At 41.8% G+C, this 18153-nt stretch overlaps 1 protein-coding gene across 1 annotated transcript in view; it reads right to left on the bottom strand.

The window, feature by feature from the left end:
* Positions 1–954: 954 nt before the first annotated feature.
* LOC119966470 (highly reducing polyketide synthase PKS6-like) overlaps positions 955–18153 on the bottom strand; it is a 47778-nt gene continuing 30579 nt past the window's right edge. Inside the window, exons 3-6 of the mRNA XM_038798201.1 lie at positions 17980–18140; positions 17427–17630; positions 7330–7511; positions 955–7219 (exon numbers count right to left, since the gene is read on the bottom strand). Coding sequence (XP_038654129.1) covers positions 1643–7219; positions 7330–7511; positions 17427–17630; positions 17980–18140 — 6124 coding nt within the window. The 3' untranslated portion in view covers positions 955–1642. The remainder of the gene's footprint in view (positions 7220–7329; positions 7512–17426; positions 17631–17979; positions 18141–18153) is intronic.

Genomic DNA, 18153 nt, shown 5'->3' with positions numbered 1-18153 from the left:
GTGCAATTGGCATTTCAGATGGATTGAGAGCTGAGATGGTTTATTTTCTTGTTGTTTATGTGGAGATAAAGACAGCAATTAAGGGTGTTGTTTTCACTGTTTATGGGGTAATTGTAAGCTATTTCCTGGTGTGATATTAAAGATATTTTATTACTGTGTCAGTAATAAAGTTTGTTTTAAAATACCGTATCTGTATTTCTTCGTGAAATCACTTCGTCACAAATCACAAATCATCGTGAAGTCTCTTTTCCTCACAGTCTTTCAAAATTAAAATAAATATTGGCATACATTCACCACAGGCATGTCTGTCCAGTATCCTAGCCACTGTTGGGGTCTGGTCTGGGATTGTAATACTATGTGCTACTACAGTAAGTGTATCGCTGTTATTTAGGTGCTTTTGAAAGAAATATCCTTGTGCATCAAGTTTTCTTGTGCTGTTAAATGCCTTTGATTCTTGGAAGGTGAAGATTGTTTTCTGTTGTCATTGACGTGGTTTTGATTTTGGCAGAAGATTTGAAAGGTCAAAATGGCACTTCCATTTTATTAACACATTGTAAATTAATCAACCGTCTGCTTTGACTGGAAGCTTCTTTGACCAGCCCTGATGGAATTGCAATTCACACAGTGACCCAGGACTGAATTCTAACTGAGAAAACAGGTGTGTTTGGGTTGGGTGAGGGTTTTCGCTGTGAGAAATCTCAAACCGACCTCAAACCCATCCAAATGAAATGAAATGAAAATGAAAATCACTTATTGTCACAAGTAGGCTTCAAATTAAGTTACCGTGAAAAGCCCCTAGTCATCACATTCCGGCGCCTGTTCGGTGAGGCTGGTACAGGAATTGAACCATGCTGCTGGCCTGCCTTGGTCTGCTTTCAAAGCCAGCAATCTAGCCCTGTGCTAAACCAGCCCCTTGCTTTAACTGAATATCATAAAAATGTATTAGAATTCAGATGTATTTCCAATAGTCAAATGTTTTATTGCACTGCAGTTTGATAAGAACATAACCAGTTACATCCATATACACCTTAAAGAAAAAATAATTCAACTTAGCCCTTTAATTAAGAAAATTATAACATGTTCAGCTAGAATTCCAGAGCAACAATCAAACGAAGCCTTAGTATTTAGTGAACATATTCCCAAGTGATGAATAGTGTTAAAAAAGATATTGTGCATTTCATTATTTACAGGATAGAACATCCTAATGGAAAACATTTGAAATATACTATAATTCCATGCAATCATACTTATTCACAGGCATTGCAGGTGAATGATTTACTGTACAGTCCTCATTAGTTGTGAGCATTTCCTCCAATACAGAAAGAAAACAATAAAAGAAGCTCATTAACAAAGAATATAGCTGATCTGTCATATCACCAATTAATCGCCTCCTATTGATCAATAAGCCAGCAAGTCCTTACTGACTTTCAGAATCAGAGATTTCCATGAACTTACCACCATGGCAAACTTCTGCGAATGTCTCTGTTAAAATATAAAATAATTTCCAGATCGTTACTTGAGTGATATAGCATTTAGAATCTAGATGCTGCATCTAACTGTTTGGAACTTGCTGGAAAGCATAACTATTTTCCAGACATGGAAAGAGTATTTCTTCTTGTCAGTGCAGCTAATAGTAATTATTTTAGAACTGGGTGAGTTCTTCAAGTGAATCGCTCAAAGATGTGTTCGGTGGCAGAGCTGGTTTTCCAAAGTGTGGCTGAATAGCAGTTTTCTCTTCCAGCAGTGACACAACAGTATGTACTGTTGTCTTTGGATCAAGAAACGTTACGAGCGGCAACTTGATGTTTTTTTCCTGATAAATACGATTCTGCACTGTCATACTTAGCATGGAATCAAGGCCAAAGCTGGAAAGATAGGATTCTTTTGTTATCTCTGCAGGGTCAGTATTACTGATTTCAGACAACAATGCAATGACATACTGCTCAGGTGTCATTGCTGAATTACTAGCTAAAACCTGCTGTTGGATGATCTCTGGTTTACTGATTTCATCCTGTACAAGTGAAAAGAACCGTGCTCTGAGAAATCGATTTTGAGAGACAACATTCTGATATAAATTCGAGAAATTGAATTTACAGACAGCTTGTTGTGGATTGTTCAACACCAAGCAGTGTTCAAGGCATTCAGAAATTTCTGAAACATCCATTATCATTACCCCTTTAGATTCCAGAAATCTTTGAGCACTGTCCTTATTGAGTAACAGGCCAAGGTTTAACCCACCCCAGTTTAAAGTTTGCCCAACAAGCCCTAGGTTTCTCCTATAGTGGATAAAGAAATCAAGGAATGAGTTTGCTGCAGAATAGTTTGACTGGGCAGAATTCCCACTAAATGATGAAACTGAGGAGTAACATACAAAGTAGTCCAACTGGAGGGACTGTGTTGTATTGTGAAGATTCAGGACACCTGCAATTTTGGGATTCAGAACTTTTTCAAACAATGTTTGATTCAAATTTTGAAGAAAGCCATCATGTAATACAACAGCACTGTGAAAAACTCCTTTAATTGCAATCTTTGGAAAAATGTCATGAAAGGCATTGATGGCTTTCTCAACATCCGACAGCACTGAAATGTCACAGGTCATGCTAGTTACCCTGGTCCTAAACTGTTTCAAGAGATTTCTAAATTCTTCCTGCTTCTCATTAGATGGAGTGCTTCTTGACAGAACAATGACATACCCACCACCATGCTTGGCAATGAAATTTACTGTGTGAAAGCCAAGCCCTGTAAGTCCCCCTGTCACTATATATGCAGCATCACTTCTGAAAAGTTGCTTTTGGCTGTGATATACTTGTATCTGTGGCATCCTACTATTTGGTGCATGTGTGCTCTTCAGGTCAACAATTGAAACAGCTTTGCAGGTAAAGTATGATTCTGCCCTGCATTCATCCACATCAGAGATCACTTGCTGAAAATCAACTTTTGGCAAATCAAGCCGTTTTCTTTCTAAATGCATTGATCTCATCCACTTGTAAATATCACGTGCAGATTTTGTAAGATATCCCTTCTGAAATATGTTAGCGACCTGCAAAAAGTGCACATCAACATTGTCCTTTTCACAACTAGGAATTTTTTGCGAAGTATCAAACACTTGGTTGTTGTCAAAGAGAACAACAATATGTTTAGCAGAAGAGTTGTTGACAGATGTTGCAACTAAAGATGTATTAATAGGGGGCAGGAAGATCAATGCATCAGAATGAGTAAAAGCAGGTGAAAAGTCATGAGACTCAATCTGAACTCTCCATCCCAATCCATTGGCTGCCATGGACAGCACTTTAGTCAGACATGATTCTGGCACCATGGAAACAATTAGCAAACATTTGTGGTATTTGGCACTAGGCAAAATGTTATGCAGTATTTCCCACGCGACTACAAAGTATGAAACACATGGTGTCTGCTTCAACATTGGAATTTTACTGCTCTTGTAACAGACAGATGCAGAAAGAGTGACTGTAGAAAATGCTGCAACTGGGTAACATACAGCAACGTGATCTCCTATTTTACAGGTCTTTACATCACTGCCGACTGCTGTGACTGTGCCACTGAAATCTAGAGCAAGTAGATTGTGCCCCTCTGTCATTGATTTGTTCCAGTACATTGTCCGTCCAAAGTGCATTTCTGATACACTGATTGGAAAGTAATCTGATGAATGGATGCAAATTGTATCAATTTTAATGTGTACAGTTTGTTTTGTTGGCTTACTCATTTCTCCTTGTTGTGGTGTTGCATGGAAATTTACAACTTTGTAGGGATCCAATGTTTGGAAACTGACATTTTCAAAACCAGAGTAAGGAACCGTGCTCTGAACATTATCAGACAATTTATTGGGTATCCGTGTGATGTGGGATGTATACAGCTTTCCTTGCCTAATCATTACTTCGGGATAATTGTCAGGCAAGGTAATTGCATTTGCCAATGCTCTCATATCTGCATCAATGGCAGAGCTGATGTCAATCAGGTGAAAAGTAACCTCTTGAAGTTCTGCGGCACATGATCTGGTCATGCCCCATAATGCAAAGCCTGCTGTGATCTGATCTACTGTTTTTTCTGATGTCCTGAATGTGATTGTTCTGATAGACTTTGTGGAATTTTCCCCTTGAACAAGTTGAAGGATTTGACGGTAAATCTCACAGCAGCTGCTTATATGCTCCACCACTGCTTTGCTGTTCTGGTCAGTTAAATTTTGCATCCCCCACATGAATAACACTTCATCAAAGGTGCTCAAATCACTAATATTGTGCTGCCATAGAACCTGTGTAATTTCTGTGTCCATCAATGTCTTAGGTTCTTGGTAAGGAATATATGAGGACTGCTTGTGCAAGTACCTTTGAAGGCTCCCAGCAATTCCACAGTTATCTGCAAAGACTAACAATTTGGGGCCAGAAGGATGGTCTACACCTTTGGGAAGATGAACTATTTCCTCCCAGTTATTCTGGTAAAAATAATCATTCAAATTTGAGGAATTTTGTTTGCCAAGAAATGTAATTCTGACATTTTTTACTTCTGCAATGAGGGCTCCCTTTGTATCTGTAAACCCCCCGGAGATCTCAGAAAATTCTGCAGTACTTTTACATGTCCTCATATATATCATCATTTCCCGTTGCATTGGTCGGCATATTGTCAAACTCCCCACGGATGTCGGGAATCCTGCCCTAGAGTTTGACATTTTCATTTCCAAGACAGCTGTCATTTGCATAAAATAATCTAAAATGACTGGATGAATGTGGTAATCGTGCATCTGCAGCACAATCTCGTCAGGTAGCTTAATACATGTTATAGCTTCCTTTAATTCATCCCCATAGAACACATCCCCAAGGTGTCTGAAAACTGAATCATATTGGAAACCTGAAGAGGAGAGTTTGTCATACATGTCGTCTGCCTTTATCTTTTCCTTGGCCCTTTGCAAAATATGTTGAAGAGCGATAAATTTCTCTTCAACAATACATTCCGGTACTTGACGAACCTCTCCCTTTGCATAAGTGGCAGAAGATGCAGAAACAACGAACTTGGCCACTTTGTCTTCCTTGCTAAGCTGTACCTTGAGCTCAGTTGAGTTTGGTTGCACAATACAGGGATTCAAAAAAGTAGTACTGATTTGACACAAACTGAGTGGTATCTTTGGCTTAATACTTGCCAGGGCCGATGCTAAGCCAAGCTCCACATGAATAGAGCCAGGTAATATAGGGACATTGTTGTTTTTGTGCTCTGATATATATGGCACTGTTGCTGGTGTTAGGTTGTAGTTGAATTCCTTGCCATCTCTGTTTGAATTGCAGAGGAAGGGGTGCGAGGTAGATGCTGCATTTTCTTTACTTTGCCTAATCTCTTCAAAATTGACCTCAAGCTTAATACGATCGAATTTGTAACAAGGATACAATGTAGGAGCAGTCTCACATCCTACATACATATTTTTCCAGTTAGGATTGTACCCTAGTTCAAATAGTTTTGATAAAACTGAAATCAGTGTTTCACAATCTGCCTCTGGCTGTACTGTGGGAAGAACCAGAGCGTCATGCCCTACAATTTCTTTGATGTACCTTTGTAAGGCCCTTCTTGGACCTATTTCTACAAACACAGTGTTTTTCACCTCGGCAACTGCAGTTCTTATAGCTTGTTCAAAGGCAACGGGTTTGCGAATATTTCTGGCCCAATATTTCCCTGTGACACAGTCACCCCTTGAAACTAGTTGTCCAGTAACAGTGGAAATTACTTTGGTCTCTGTTTCATGTTTTTCTAAGTTGCCTATGTTCTCTTCCACCTGTTTTAAAATTGGTTCCATTAAGTGACTGTGATATGCTGCCGGAACATCTAAAATATGAAGGAATACATTTCTGTCACCAAATGAATGGGACAATTCTGTGTGTAATTCGTCCACTGCTTTGGAGTCACCTGACACTGTACATGATGAAGGACTATTGAATGCAGCAATGCACAATCTACCTGAATATGAATCAAGTTTCTCTGATACTGTTGACAGGGGTAAATTACTAATCACCAACATTTTCCCTCCTGTTACTGTCGACTGTAATACACTTCGGTGGTAAAGCACCTTTACAGCATCTTGTAATGAAAGTATCCCAGCACAATGAGCTGCAGCAACTTCCCCAACAGAATGACCAATGGTAACATCTGGCTGCACTCCCCAAAACTTCAAAAGAGACACAATTGCCATCTGAATGGCAAACAGCACTGGCTGTGCGATGTCTGGCTTTGTGAAGTCGGCACAGCCGTCTCGAATTAAATCTAGCAATTTGATGTTTGTGTATGGTTTGAGTATTCGTTCTATCTCTTCAATTTGTGACCTAAACTTTGCTTCTGTTTGGAGAAGTTGTTTGCACATACCTCGATATAAAACACCATTGCCACAAAATACAAATACTAGCTTTACCCCTGTCTTTCCCTGAGCTACTTCAGTATTTGTGGCTGATTTAAGCTGCTGCTGCAGATGACTGAGAGAAGATGCCACAAATGCTTTTCTGTATCTGTTATTTTTGTGGCTCCTTCTGCAGGCCGATGTATATGCCAGGTTCTGCAGCACAATGTCATCACTTTCCTTTATTTGGTGACTTGTATCTTTTAGCATCATCTGAACTGAATTCTGGGAGGCAGCTGAAAGCACAAATATCTCAAACGGTTTTTGTCCACAGTTTTGTACGGAATCCTGCCGGTACTCCCTTACTACTACATGAGCATTTGTTCCCCCAAAACCAAATGAATTGACCCCTGCCATCTTCTCTTTCATCCAACTTTCATTCCATTGTTTCACACTGGTAGGAATATGTAGATTCAAAGCTTTTGCATTGATGCTTGAATTCTCCTCAGAGTAGTGGAGTGATGGCACAATTTTCCCATGATACATCATTAGAAGCACTTTAATTAAACCTGCTGCTCCTGCAGCGGACTCTGTGTGACCAATGTTTCCTTTGACAGAACCCATGGTAAGTGGAGGTAGGTCTGGATGCCTGGATTGCCCAAGGATATTTGAGATGCTGGCTGCTTCTGTAGGATCACCAGCTGGTGTTCCGGTTCCATGAGCCTCCATGTAGTGAATCTCTGATGGGTCAACATTTTTGTTGTAAATACTTCTCAATAGGTCTTCTTGTTGTGTTTTTGAGGGTCTGGTGATGGGTGTGACTGTCCTACCATCCTGATTGACTGCACTACGGACTATTACTCCCCAAATATGATCAAGGTCCTTCTGAGCCTGTTAACAAGATTAATGGATATGGCAAATTAATAATAGATATTGGAATAAATATCAATGTTTATTCTGGATAAAAATGTAGAGAAACATGTGTGATAATTATGCATTACCTTTGTAAGCTTCTTCAACAGAAGAATTCCACAACCTTCTCCCCTTCCGTACCCATTACCTTTGCTGGAAAATGGCTTGCTTATTCCATCTGGTGATATCATCTTTGCTTTGCTAAGTGCAACATTGACTCTTGGTTCAATGATACAGCTCACTCCCCCACAAACAGCCATCTCACAATCACCTGAAAGATGAAAATGTAGTTTGAACAAAGTCTTTGTGGATAAAGTTGAGCTTGATCAGTGCAGTTGGTTTGTAATACAAATATTGACAAAGCAACATTTCTGGAGCTAACAACAGTATCGGAGATATACCAGAGCATGGTCTAACATTTTTATTTTCTTTGTGTTAAGAGCTAACATACATCAGATGCTTCATTTATTTCTTCATCTAACATTGGAAAGTGCAGAAAAAACATCCATATGAAGAGGTAGATGGTACTGCCATGACTGCACTGGAGTAGTTTGGGCTTGGGAGAGACAAGCCCTGTATGCCGGTGTCTGGGATATTCACTGTATCCAATGCATTAGGTCACATCCCTGAAATAAGGGTTGGCTGGCTGCCACGCGGCGCAGGCTTGCAGTGAGCTGGAGTCGGCATCTGGTGGGGTCCACGATGCCCACGAGGGTGCCGTGCGGTCGGGGGTGTATGACTGGACGTTACGGGAGGCCACTTCTAACGAGTTAGCGAGCTGCCTAGTTCCCGCAAAATCAAGCGTACCCCCTTCCAGTAGCCGCTGGTGGATGTACGCAGACTTCATGCCCGTGACGCAAGCGTCTCGACTTAAAAGTTCTGTGTGCTGGACTGCCTAAATTGCCTGGCAGTCACAGTTCCTATTTAGGATGTGCAGGGCATACCAGAAATCGTCCAGAGACTCCCCGGAGTTGCTGTCTCGTGGCCAGAAGGTGCCTGGCGTATACTTGATTGACTGGTCGAACGTATTGTCCCTTCAGGAGCACCATCACTTTGGAGTAAGTGGGTGCATCCCAGATGAGAGGAAAAATGTCAGGGCTCACCCGTGAATAAAGGACTTGGGGATTCTGTGAGTCCAAGGGTTCCTGAGCAGATGTCCGGAGGTAGCTTCCAAAGCAGGCTAGCCAGTGGTCAAAGATTGACGTCGCGTTGGCTGCTTGAGGGCTCGGCTGCAGGCGATCAGGCTTGATGCGGAGATCCATTGTTTAAAAAAAGTCTTTGCTCAATAAATTGATGCACTATCAATTACCACAAAGACGAGAGTAGTGGAATAATAGAGGCTTTATTGAGCAAAGATGTTGTGCCTCCTGTAGCTGGAACCAGAATGGCTGCAGCACCGGCGAGCGCACACATTAAAACGCCGTCTACTGGGCAGAGCCAGCAGGCAGGGATTTACCCTTGTACCTATACTATATGGGCCTTACCGTAATACATGTAATACTACTAGTGGTGACTACTACACCCCACACACACACTCACACACAGACCAATACCCCCCCCCCCCACACACACACACACACACACACACACATACATCCAGATACAACTACCTGTGCTGTTGAGTTGTTCAGTGTTTGATTATATGTATCTGTTGATTCTTCTCAGTACTATATTAGTTAATTAGTTAAGCCTGAGTGTGGCTACTAAGAAAAGAAACAAAACGGTTAGCGTGCAGCTGTAAGCATGAGAGCCGACATTTTAAATCATTGAATAAAATTCCTGTTGCACACGTAGAAGCTCGAGTATATTATCTCTGTCGATCTCTGAGACATAAAACACAACAACACCCTTCGATTTATTGACTCGCAAATCCAGACTCGCTTCCTGCTACATTAGCACCACTGAGCTCTTGAGGCCATTGACTGTTCGCACTTTTTAACTGCCTAAAAACTGTTATCTTGAACTTGGACAGTTGACTCAGAATTTTTTGTCACTTCGGGGGAAAAGAGCAGAAGTCCAAACAATTAACTAATCCACTAATTAGCGCATAAAGTATTTTATTTTCGCCACTAAGAGTGACTATAATCAGTGGCGGACTGGTCATGGTGTCAGCTTGCCCGATGGCAAGTGGGCCCCTGATGAAGTGGGCCCCCTATATCAAATAAAAATGCAATAAAGAAACAAACACAGACAACTGTTTTAGTAATAAAAAGGAATAAGAAAAAAAAGAGAACAGGACACAAATAAGCAGTGCATGAAAAGGAACGAAGCAGGGGAGGTAGTGGAAGGATGTGGAATAGGGGGGCCCGGGTCGGGCATAATTAAGGAAATTCCATGTTTTCAGCAAGAATGAATTTAAAGATAAAGTTACAATTCGTGATTTGAGATGGTCGGCAACTTCAAAGGATATCAAGCCGGTTCAGCCGGTACATCGGTCCGGGGCCCGGAGAGCCAAGAAGGTCCCCGTGAATCTCTGAAGGGCCCTTAAAAATTATAATTAATTAGATAAATAAATCTCCAACTCCTTTCCTGAGATTTGTATTCTAACTTAATAAAATATATAATTATTTTTAAAAAGAGCAATACCAAATAAAAATGCAATAAAGAAACACACAAATAATCACTCAGTGTATGAAGGAACGAAGCAGTGTTAAACGGATGTGAAAAGGAGTGGGGGGAGGAGGGGCTGGTTCACCCGGGTCGGACATAGTTGGAAATCCACGTTTTCAGCAAGAGTGTGTGAATTTAAAGATAAAGTTACAGTTCGTGATTTGAGATGGTCGGCAACTTGAAAGGATATCAAGCAGTACATAGGGTCGTGAGGTCACCGAAAAGGAGAAGCGGTACCTTTGACCGTGAATCATGAGGTCAAAGATATTGAAGTAATAAGCCATGATCGGTAAACTCAAAGGGTTGCAACTTGTAACACTACACTGGTATCAAACTGGACATGTTAACTTTGGTGGTGGGACCATTCTTAATGTCTCACTATAGTCGGACCAAACTTCTAAGTTTCAACAGTTGTCTCAGTTGCTTGCTGGTGTGAACGCTGAACAGTGGATTGTCTTCGAAGCTGCATAGGCCACAGTAGTATTGACTAATGAACATAGCCTATTGAAGTGTAAGTAAGTTATTTTATATTTTTTATCAAGTAGGGGTTATCTGGCATTCCTTCAAGTTATTCTTGCAATCATCAATATTAATTTTTCCCAATGTGGGCTATTTTTAATTAAGTTTTTATTTCAGGAATATTACCCCTACCAGCATGGAAAAGCAAAAGCATAAATCTGGGTCACTAAAACGCAAAGAACAAAAGAAGCAGAAAGGAAGGAATCAGCCAAGCGATGCAGGCCTATTACAGAGTTTATAATACCACAAGCACAATCCACATCAATATCCAGTTCTGCAACAAATAAACAAGAAGCAAGAAACAATGCTCATGGTGATGATGCAATGACATGCGAGTTACAAGAACAGAGAAGAGCTACTTTGAATGTAGAGACAAATACAAGTGCATCCATTACTAATCAACCCAGGCCCAATATTTCTTCTGGCTTCCTTGTTCCGGTATCTGTACTGCCTGTAGTTGCAACATCTGAACACATAGCTTCAACTAGTGACAGGGAATCAGATATTCCTTCGAGCATAAATGACTTGGTTTCTGAAGCACATCCTGTAAATGAACCTACGCAAGAAAATGAAAGATCAATTACTGGAATCTTCCAATATCCATCATGAGCAAAGCTAAAACAGTTTTTTGCTGAACATCCACTTCAGCCACTTGATGATCTGCCATTTGATGCTCGTTTGTATGAGAGGAAAATTATGAATGACTCAGTCCCAAGAAAATGGCTAACATATAACAAAGAAAATAGATGCTTATATTGTTCATACTGCTTAGCCTTTGAGTTTCCCAACACTTGTAATCCATCACCATTTGTATGTGGCTTTAGTGACTACAGGCGTATTAGCCAGAGCTTGACTTTACATGAATCGACAACAACACATGTCAGAAATGCTCAGCAATATATCAGTGTGGTTAATGATGGCACCCTAGATAAATTTTTTGCAGAATCACTAATTAAAAGGAAAGAAGAAGTATTGAAGCAGAGAAGTATTGTCATGAGGATTAGCTCACTTTTCTGCAGTGCAAAAAAAGTCTAATCAAAGAATCAAACGATTAGAGCAACAAAGAAAGGCTCAAAGTAAAGGCCGTGGTGGACTTGTTACATACCTGAGTAAAACAACTATAAACATGTTAATCAAAATTATGAAGAATATGATACAAGAAAGAATTAGTCATGAAGTTTCTAAAGCAAAATATTATTCTATTCAGGTTGATTCAACACAAGATAATTCATCCATTGATCAGTTTAGCATTATTATTCGGTATGTGCTTAAAGGTATTATCTGTGAGCGACTACTTTCAGTTGTGCCAAGTAATGATGGTATAGGACAGGGACTTTTTGATCTATTGATTGAAACTTTACAGCATCTTAAAATTGACCCCCAAAAATGTTTATCTGATAGCACAGATGGCGCTGCAAGCTACCATGGCCAGTATAATGGTTTACAAAGTAAAATTGCTGATGTGGCTGATCAACATGTTCATATTTGGTGCTATGCCCATGTCTTGAATTTGGTGATAACTGAAACAACAAAATGTTGTGTGCCTGCAGTTTCTTTTTTCAATTTGCTCCAGAATATAGCAACTTTTGTGAAAGCATCATACAAGAGAATGGCTGTATGGATAGAAGTTGTTGGAAAACATCTAGGACAAGATAAAATGAAACGATTAAAGCTAATTGGTGAGGCCAGATGGTCAGGAAAATCCAATGCAGCAACAACTATGTTTGGACGTTTTGATGATGCCGCTGCCAGTACTTTCGTAAATCTATTGACATGCTTATCAATGATACAAGATTCAGAAAAGTTTGATGCAAAAACAAAACATGAAGCAAATGTTTTACTTCAAAGTCTTCTAAAGTTTGAAACCATATTGACAGCATTTACTTACTTGTATATATTTGAAACTACAACCCCGTTATCAAGTTATCTACAGACAAGTGGTTTAAATATGTTTACTGCATGGAGTTTGGTAGATTCAGCTACAACAAAGTTGAAGGAACAGACAAGAATATTTGATAACATTCACAGCAAGGCTTTGGAATTTGTAAATAAATGTAATGACAGGATTTCACAGATGAATATGGATGAAAATCAAACATTGGAAATTGATGCGTTGGAAACAGCATTGCCAGTTAAGAGGCAGAGGAAGAAGAAAAGAATGGCAGATGAGTTTATTGATGATGAAAGAAATTCCTCAGACTCTCTAGCTGATTTTCGAGTAAATGTGTTTAACCTAATAATGGATCGCATTGTCCAGTCACTAGAATCACGCTTTGTACAACACAAACAGTTGTATAAAGATTTGTCCTGCTTGGACCCAGCAAAGTTTAAAACTATTGCAGAGAAGGGCCTTGAAGATGAAGCATTGGAAGGTATTATTAAGCTGTTTCCACAAATCAGCAAAGATCAAGTAATATTGGAATTGTTTTCTTTTGCTTCAAAATTTGATGTATTAAAGCTATTGCTTAATGATGGTGAGAATATGGATTCCAGTTGCAACAATTGTAAAATTTGCAGCACTTGCCCATCGTGTGTATTAAAAATTCTGGAATTCCAACAGACTTCATGACAAGGCATATGATAACCTTTATGAACTTTATAAAGTCATCTGCACACTATCAGTTACTCAAGTCCAATGTGAGAGGACATTTTCAAAGCTAAAGATCATAAAGACAAGGTTAAGAAATTCGCTGTCTGAGGAGAATTTGGAATCATACATGTTGCTATCCATTGAAAAGGAATTGTTAGATGAATTGGATGCAGAAGCAATTATTGGCAGATTTGCACAATCATCTAGTGAACACAAACGATTGCTCTTAATATAGTGGACTGCATGCAATGCTCTATTGTGCTTTTGAACTATTTGTTCATGTGTAAATTGTGCAGTAAACTATTTAAAAATATCAACCAATTACTTAAAATTAAAAATTAAAAAAAAAACATTCCATTATAACATTCTGTATTTACATTTGGTATCTACTGCCAGTAATATGTACAGTACAAGTACACTGTAATTACTGAGAAATACACATTTTTTGCACAAAAATTTTAATTGTACCCTTTTTTCCATATGTATTTTTTGAAAATTTTATTTATTCGTTATGAAAATTAAATGATAGGATTGTAGTTGTGGGTGGACCCCCTTTGTCTCCTGGCAACCAATATTCTTAGACCCAGTCCGCCACTGACTATAATTACAATTGCAAGTCACTACATAATAGAAATCTTCACAAAACTAAACACAGCTCCATTTGTACATTCTATCATATCATTGTTTTCACATGACCTGAAGCATACAGCAGAACCACAACAGCTCCGAGACTTGCTTGGCTGTCTAATAAAGGCTGGATCAAATTACACATTAGATAGAACATCAAATTACTCTGCAGCAGACAGGATCAAATTATACATTCAAGACAAACTGTTGGGTATGACTTGCCTTCCAACAAAATCAGAAACCTGGGCCGGGATTCTCCCCTACCCGGTGGGGCGGAGGGTCCCGGTGTAGTGGAGTGGCGCCAACCACTCCGGCGTCGGGCTTCCCCAAAGGTGCGGAATTCTCCACACCTCTAGGGGATAGGACGGCGCCGGAGTGGTTGGCGCCATGCTGACTGCCGCCAAAACAGGTGCCAACCTGTTGACGTCCGCCGCCCGGCGTCGCGGCTGGCCGAAAGGTCTTCGCCGGTTCGCGCATGCGCCGGTGCGTCAGCGACTGCTGACGTTACCACCGGCGCATGCACGGTAGGGGGGGTCTCTTCCACCTCAGCCATGGTGGAGGCCGTGGCGGTGGCGGAAGAAAAAGAGTGTCCCTATGCCACTGGCCCACCCGCCGATCGATGGGCCCTGATCGCGGGCCAGGCCACCGTGGGGGCACCCCCTGGGGTCCGATCGCCTCGCGCCCGCCCAGGACCCGGGGCACGCTCGCGCTGACACACCCGCCAGCACCAGAGGTGCTCCAATTCCCGCCGGAGGGAGAGGCCTGTCAGCGGCGGGACTTTGGCCCATCGCGGGCCGGAGAATCGCTGCGGGGGGCGCGCCGATCGATGCGGGGGTGGGTACGCCAATCGGCGCAGCGTGATTCCCGCTCCCGCCGATTCACACATGGCGGAGAATTCCGGCCACGGTAGGTGGGGGTAGGGATTTACGCCGGTCCCGGGTGATTCTCTGACCCTGCGGGGGGTCGGAGAATTCCCCCCCTGGTCCAACCCATTTGCAGGGCAAATAAATGTAACCAAATTACGTAAAAAGCAATCACCTTTGCACAAAACTAAAATGTACACCAATATATTTTTGTTTCGCTTTTGGTTAACCTTAATGGAGATTATGAATGGAATTATCTGGCCATTTGCTGACTGCGGGATTCTATGGGCCACTGGGAGGCCAGAGAATCCCGACCTCTGTATGAAATTAGGATTGCTGCTGAAATGCTTGTGGTAAACCACTGTTACACCTGTATAAGGTGATGTAAGGTAGGACCTGTACTACAGGTTAACCAATAGCCCCTGCCTGCTGGCTCTGCCCAATAGGAGGAGTATAAATATGCGTGTCCTCTATTCAGCAGCCATTTCGCCAGCTGCTGTGGGAGGCCACACATCTTACTGCAATAAAGCCACAGTCATATCCAACCTTAGTCTTTGTGCAATTGATCGTGCATCAATGCTCATACACCACACTTCCTTGGCACCAAAATACGTATTAGGCGGGTAAGTAAAATGCATTTTCTAGATGTTAATAGAATTGTCACCAACTATTGTCAAATCCGTGATTGAGTTTACGATGTGGAACACTTTCACAGAATCACAAAATTGTTACAGCACAGAAGGAGGCCATTCAGTCCATCGTGTTTACAACAGTTCTCCGATTGAGCCGTTCACCTGGTGCCATTGTCCTGCCTTCTCCCCCGTTACCCTATAGATTGTTTCTGTTCAAATAATCATCTAATTCCTTCATGAATGTCTCAATTAAACCTGCCTCCACCATACCCTCAGCCATGTATTCCAGGCACGAACCACTCACTGATGAAAAAACTTTCTCATATCACTTTTGCTTCTTTTCCCAATTACTTCAAATCTGAACACTTTGGCTCTTGAATCTTCCACCTATGGGAACAATTTCTCCCTATCTACCCACACCAGGCCCCTCATGATTTTGAATATTTCTATCAAATCTCCATCCAACCTGAAGCTCAAGTCAAGCTTGATTAGCCAAACGATTTATTTTATTTTAGGGGCTGTTTAGCACACTGGGCTAAATCGCTTGCTTTGAAAGCAGACCAAGGCAAGCCAGCAACACGGTTCGATTCACGTAACAGCCTCCCCGAACAGGTGCCGGAAGGTGGCAACTAGGGGCTTTTCACAGTAACTTCATCGAAGCCTACTCGTGACAATAAGCATTTTCATTAATATGTTTATAACAAATAACAGTGGGCAAAATTCTCCACCTCGTGCCGCCGGTAGCGGAGATCCCAGTGAGGCAGAGAATCCAGGAGTAGTGAAGAAAACGGGATCGGCATCTGGTGCTGATCCATTTCCAATTCTCCAGCCTCCAACTGGCGTCGGGATCAAGGTTTGCCCGCCGCGCCAGTGGGCCGATGCAAATGGGTCATTAAGACCCAGTCGCATACACTTAGCAGGCCTGGCACAATATTCCCCAGGCCCATGTGGTTCTCCGGTCCACTGGGTCGGGAATCACGTGAGCGAGAATCACTACTCGTTTTGACAAGAGTGGCCCTGACACAGGGGACCTCGTAGTGGGCCAAGGGGGTAACTCTTGAAGGTAGTTTCCCACAAAGTCCATCCAAGGGCCTGCCCACCCCACTCCCACTAGACACCCCCACAGTCACCCCCGAAATAAACAGAACTCCCACAAAGACCACACAAAATAAGGAGAGCGCCCACAGACCCCCAGAAAAGTACCCCCTGTCAGCAGCCCACCAAAAAGGAGACCCCTGTCAGGAAACCCCCCAGGGGGAGACCCTGGCCGGGATTCTCTGATCCTGCACCGCAGGATTGGAGAATCCCTGGCCCCTGTCTGGAAGCTAGGGAGCAGTCCAGACAGAGGCAGTGAAAAACATTACTGCTTTAGCACTCACTTGGATAATACACCTGCTGGCTCAGACCCAGTGTCAATTCCTAGAAAGGGAAAACTAGTCAGCTGTGTTTAAACCCCCTCAGATTTTTGAGCTGCAAGCCATTCAGTCATTTCTCTTTGATATTGATTTTATTCGGCTGTGACACCTCAGAGTTAAGTGCCGTCATTTCCAGCTACCCACTTCAAAATCACTCAGAATAAAGTGCTTTCTAATCACCCCCCTTCACGCTTAAGTGAATTGAAAGTGGTCAGCTGGAAATTGACAACACTTAATTCTATTTAATGTGGTCCAGGACCCATCAATAAAAGTTTGATGTTTATCAACATTGCCCATAGCGCACTTTAGAGTTACTCACCTGTGAAGGGAGATAAATGGAGCAATGGTGACAGCTGTGTGGGTGTGTGGAAGCAGTCAAACACTGCCTAGCATTGGGGAGAGCCTTTAGGTGATGTCTTGAGGCCGTCCCAATGACGTACGGCATCCTCCCCAATGACGCCGGTTTGGAGGGGCAGAGCATCTGTAATCAGGCGCCGCCCCCGATTCAGTCGTTAAAAGGGATTCTCTACCTGATCGACGATTACGGTATCGGCGCCGGGCAATGGAGAATCCCGCCCATAGTCTCCAAATGGAGAATTTCATCCGATATATATATATAATCCAAATGAAGGTCTCCCATTTCTCTGAGGGTTGTTAATCTTTGGAATTCTCTACCTCACAGAACAGTGGAGGCTGTGTCAGTGGGTATATTCAAGGCTGAATTAGACAGATTTTTGATCTACAAGAGAATCAAAAGGTTATGGGGAAGAGGGGCAGGTAGGAAAATGGGGTAATGGGGTTAAGTGCAAATTCAGATGAACCATGATTTTACTGAATGGCGGGGAAGGCTTGAGGGGCCAAATAACCTCTTCATGCTCCTATTTCCTCTGTTTTTACATGCTTATTAAAAAGTGAAATAATTACTCATACCTTGCTTGATAGCCTGAGAAGCAGAGTGTAGAGCAACAAGGGATGATGAGCATGCTGTGTCGATAGCCAATGATGGTCCTGTAAGGTTGAAAGTGAAAGAAATCCTATTTGCTGCGATACACATTGATGTTCCCGTCCCATTGTAATGGGTGATTTTGTGGGCGGCACTATTTAAAATTCCTTCATAGTCACGATTTGTGAGTCCTAAAAAAAGCCAAGAATGAAGTGTCACATATTACTGAGGAATATTGATGAGGAGTATATTTGTGGCTCACACATTAACCTTTTTGATTCCTTTTGTAGCTGTGGACTAGCATTAAGTAAACGTGCAGATGGACATCCAAAGAGTAGTGTAAATGCCCTTCCCGAACAGGCTGTATGGATGCTTTGTGAACTGCAATTTTCAAGAATTAGGTTTTTGTTGGTAAGGGTATCAAAAGTTATGAAAGTTGGGCAAATGTTGTTGAGATATAAATCAGCCATGATCCAGTCGAATAGCTGAACAGGTTTGAGGGGCAGAATGGTTTGTTCCCATGTAACAGATGAAACTCACCGATGAAGACTCCTGTTCTGCTGCCACTGATGTCTTCCATAGGCATCCCTGCATTTTCAAATGCTTTGTATGTGCACTCCAACAGAAGTTTGTGCTGTGGATCCATACTGCTGGCTTCTGTTTGGTTAATGCTGAACAACTTGTGGTCAAATTCATTAAACCTGGCAAATTAAA

Source organism: Scyliorhinus canicula, chromosome 5, assembly GCF_902713615.1.
Source record: "Scyliorhinus canicula chromosome 5, sScyCan1.1, whole genome shotgun sequence".
In the NCBI taxonomy this organism is placed as follows: Eukaryota; Metazoa; Chordata; class Chondrichthyes; order Carcharhiniformes; family Scyliorhinidae; genus Scyliorhinus; species Scyliorhinus canicula.
This window is presented reverse-complemented; position numbering and strand designations above follow the sequence as displayed.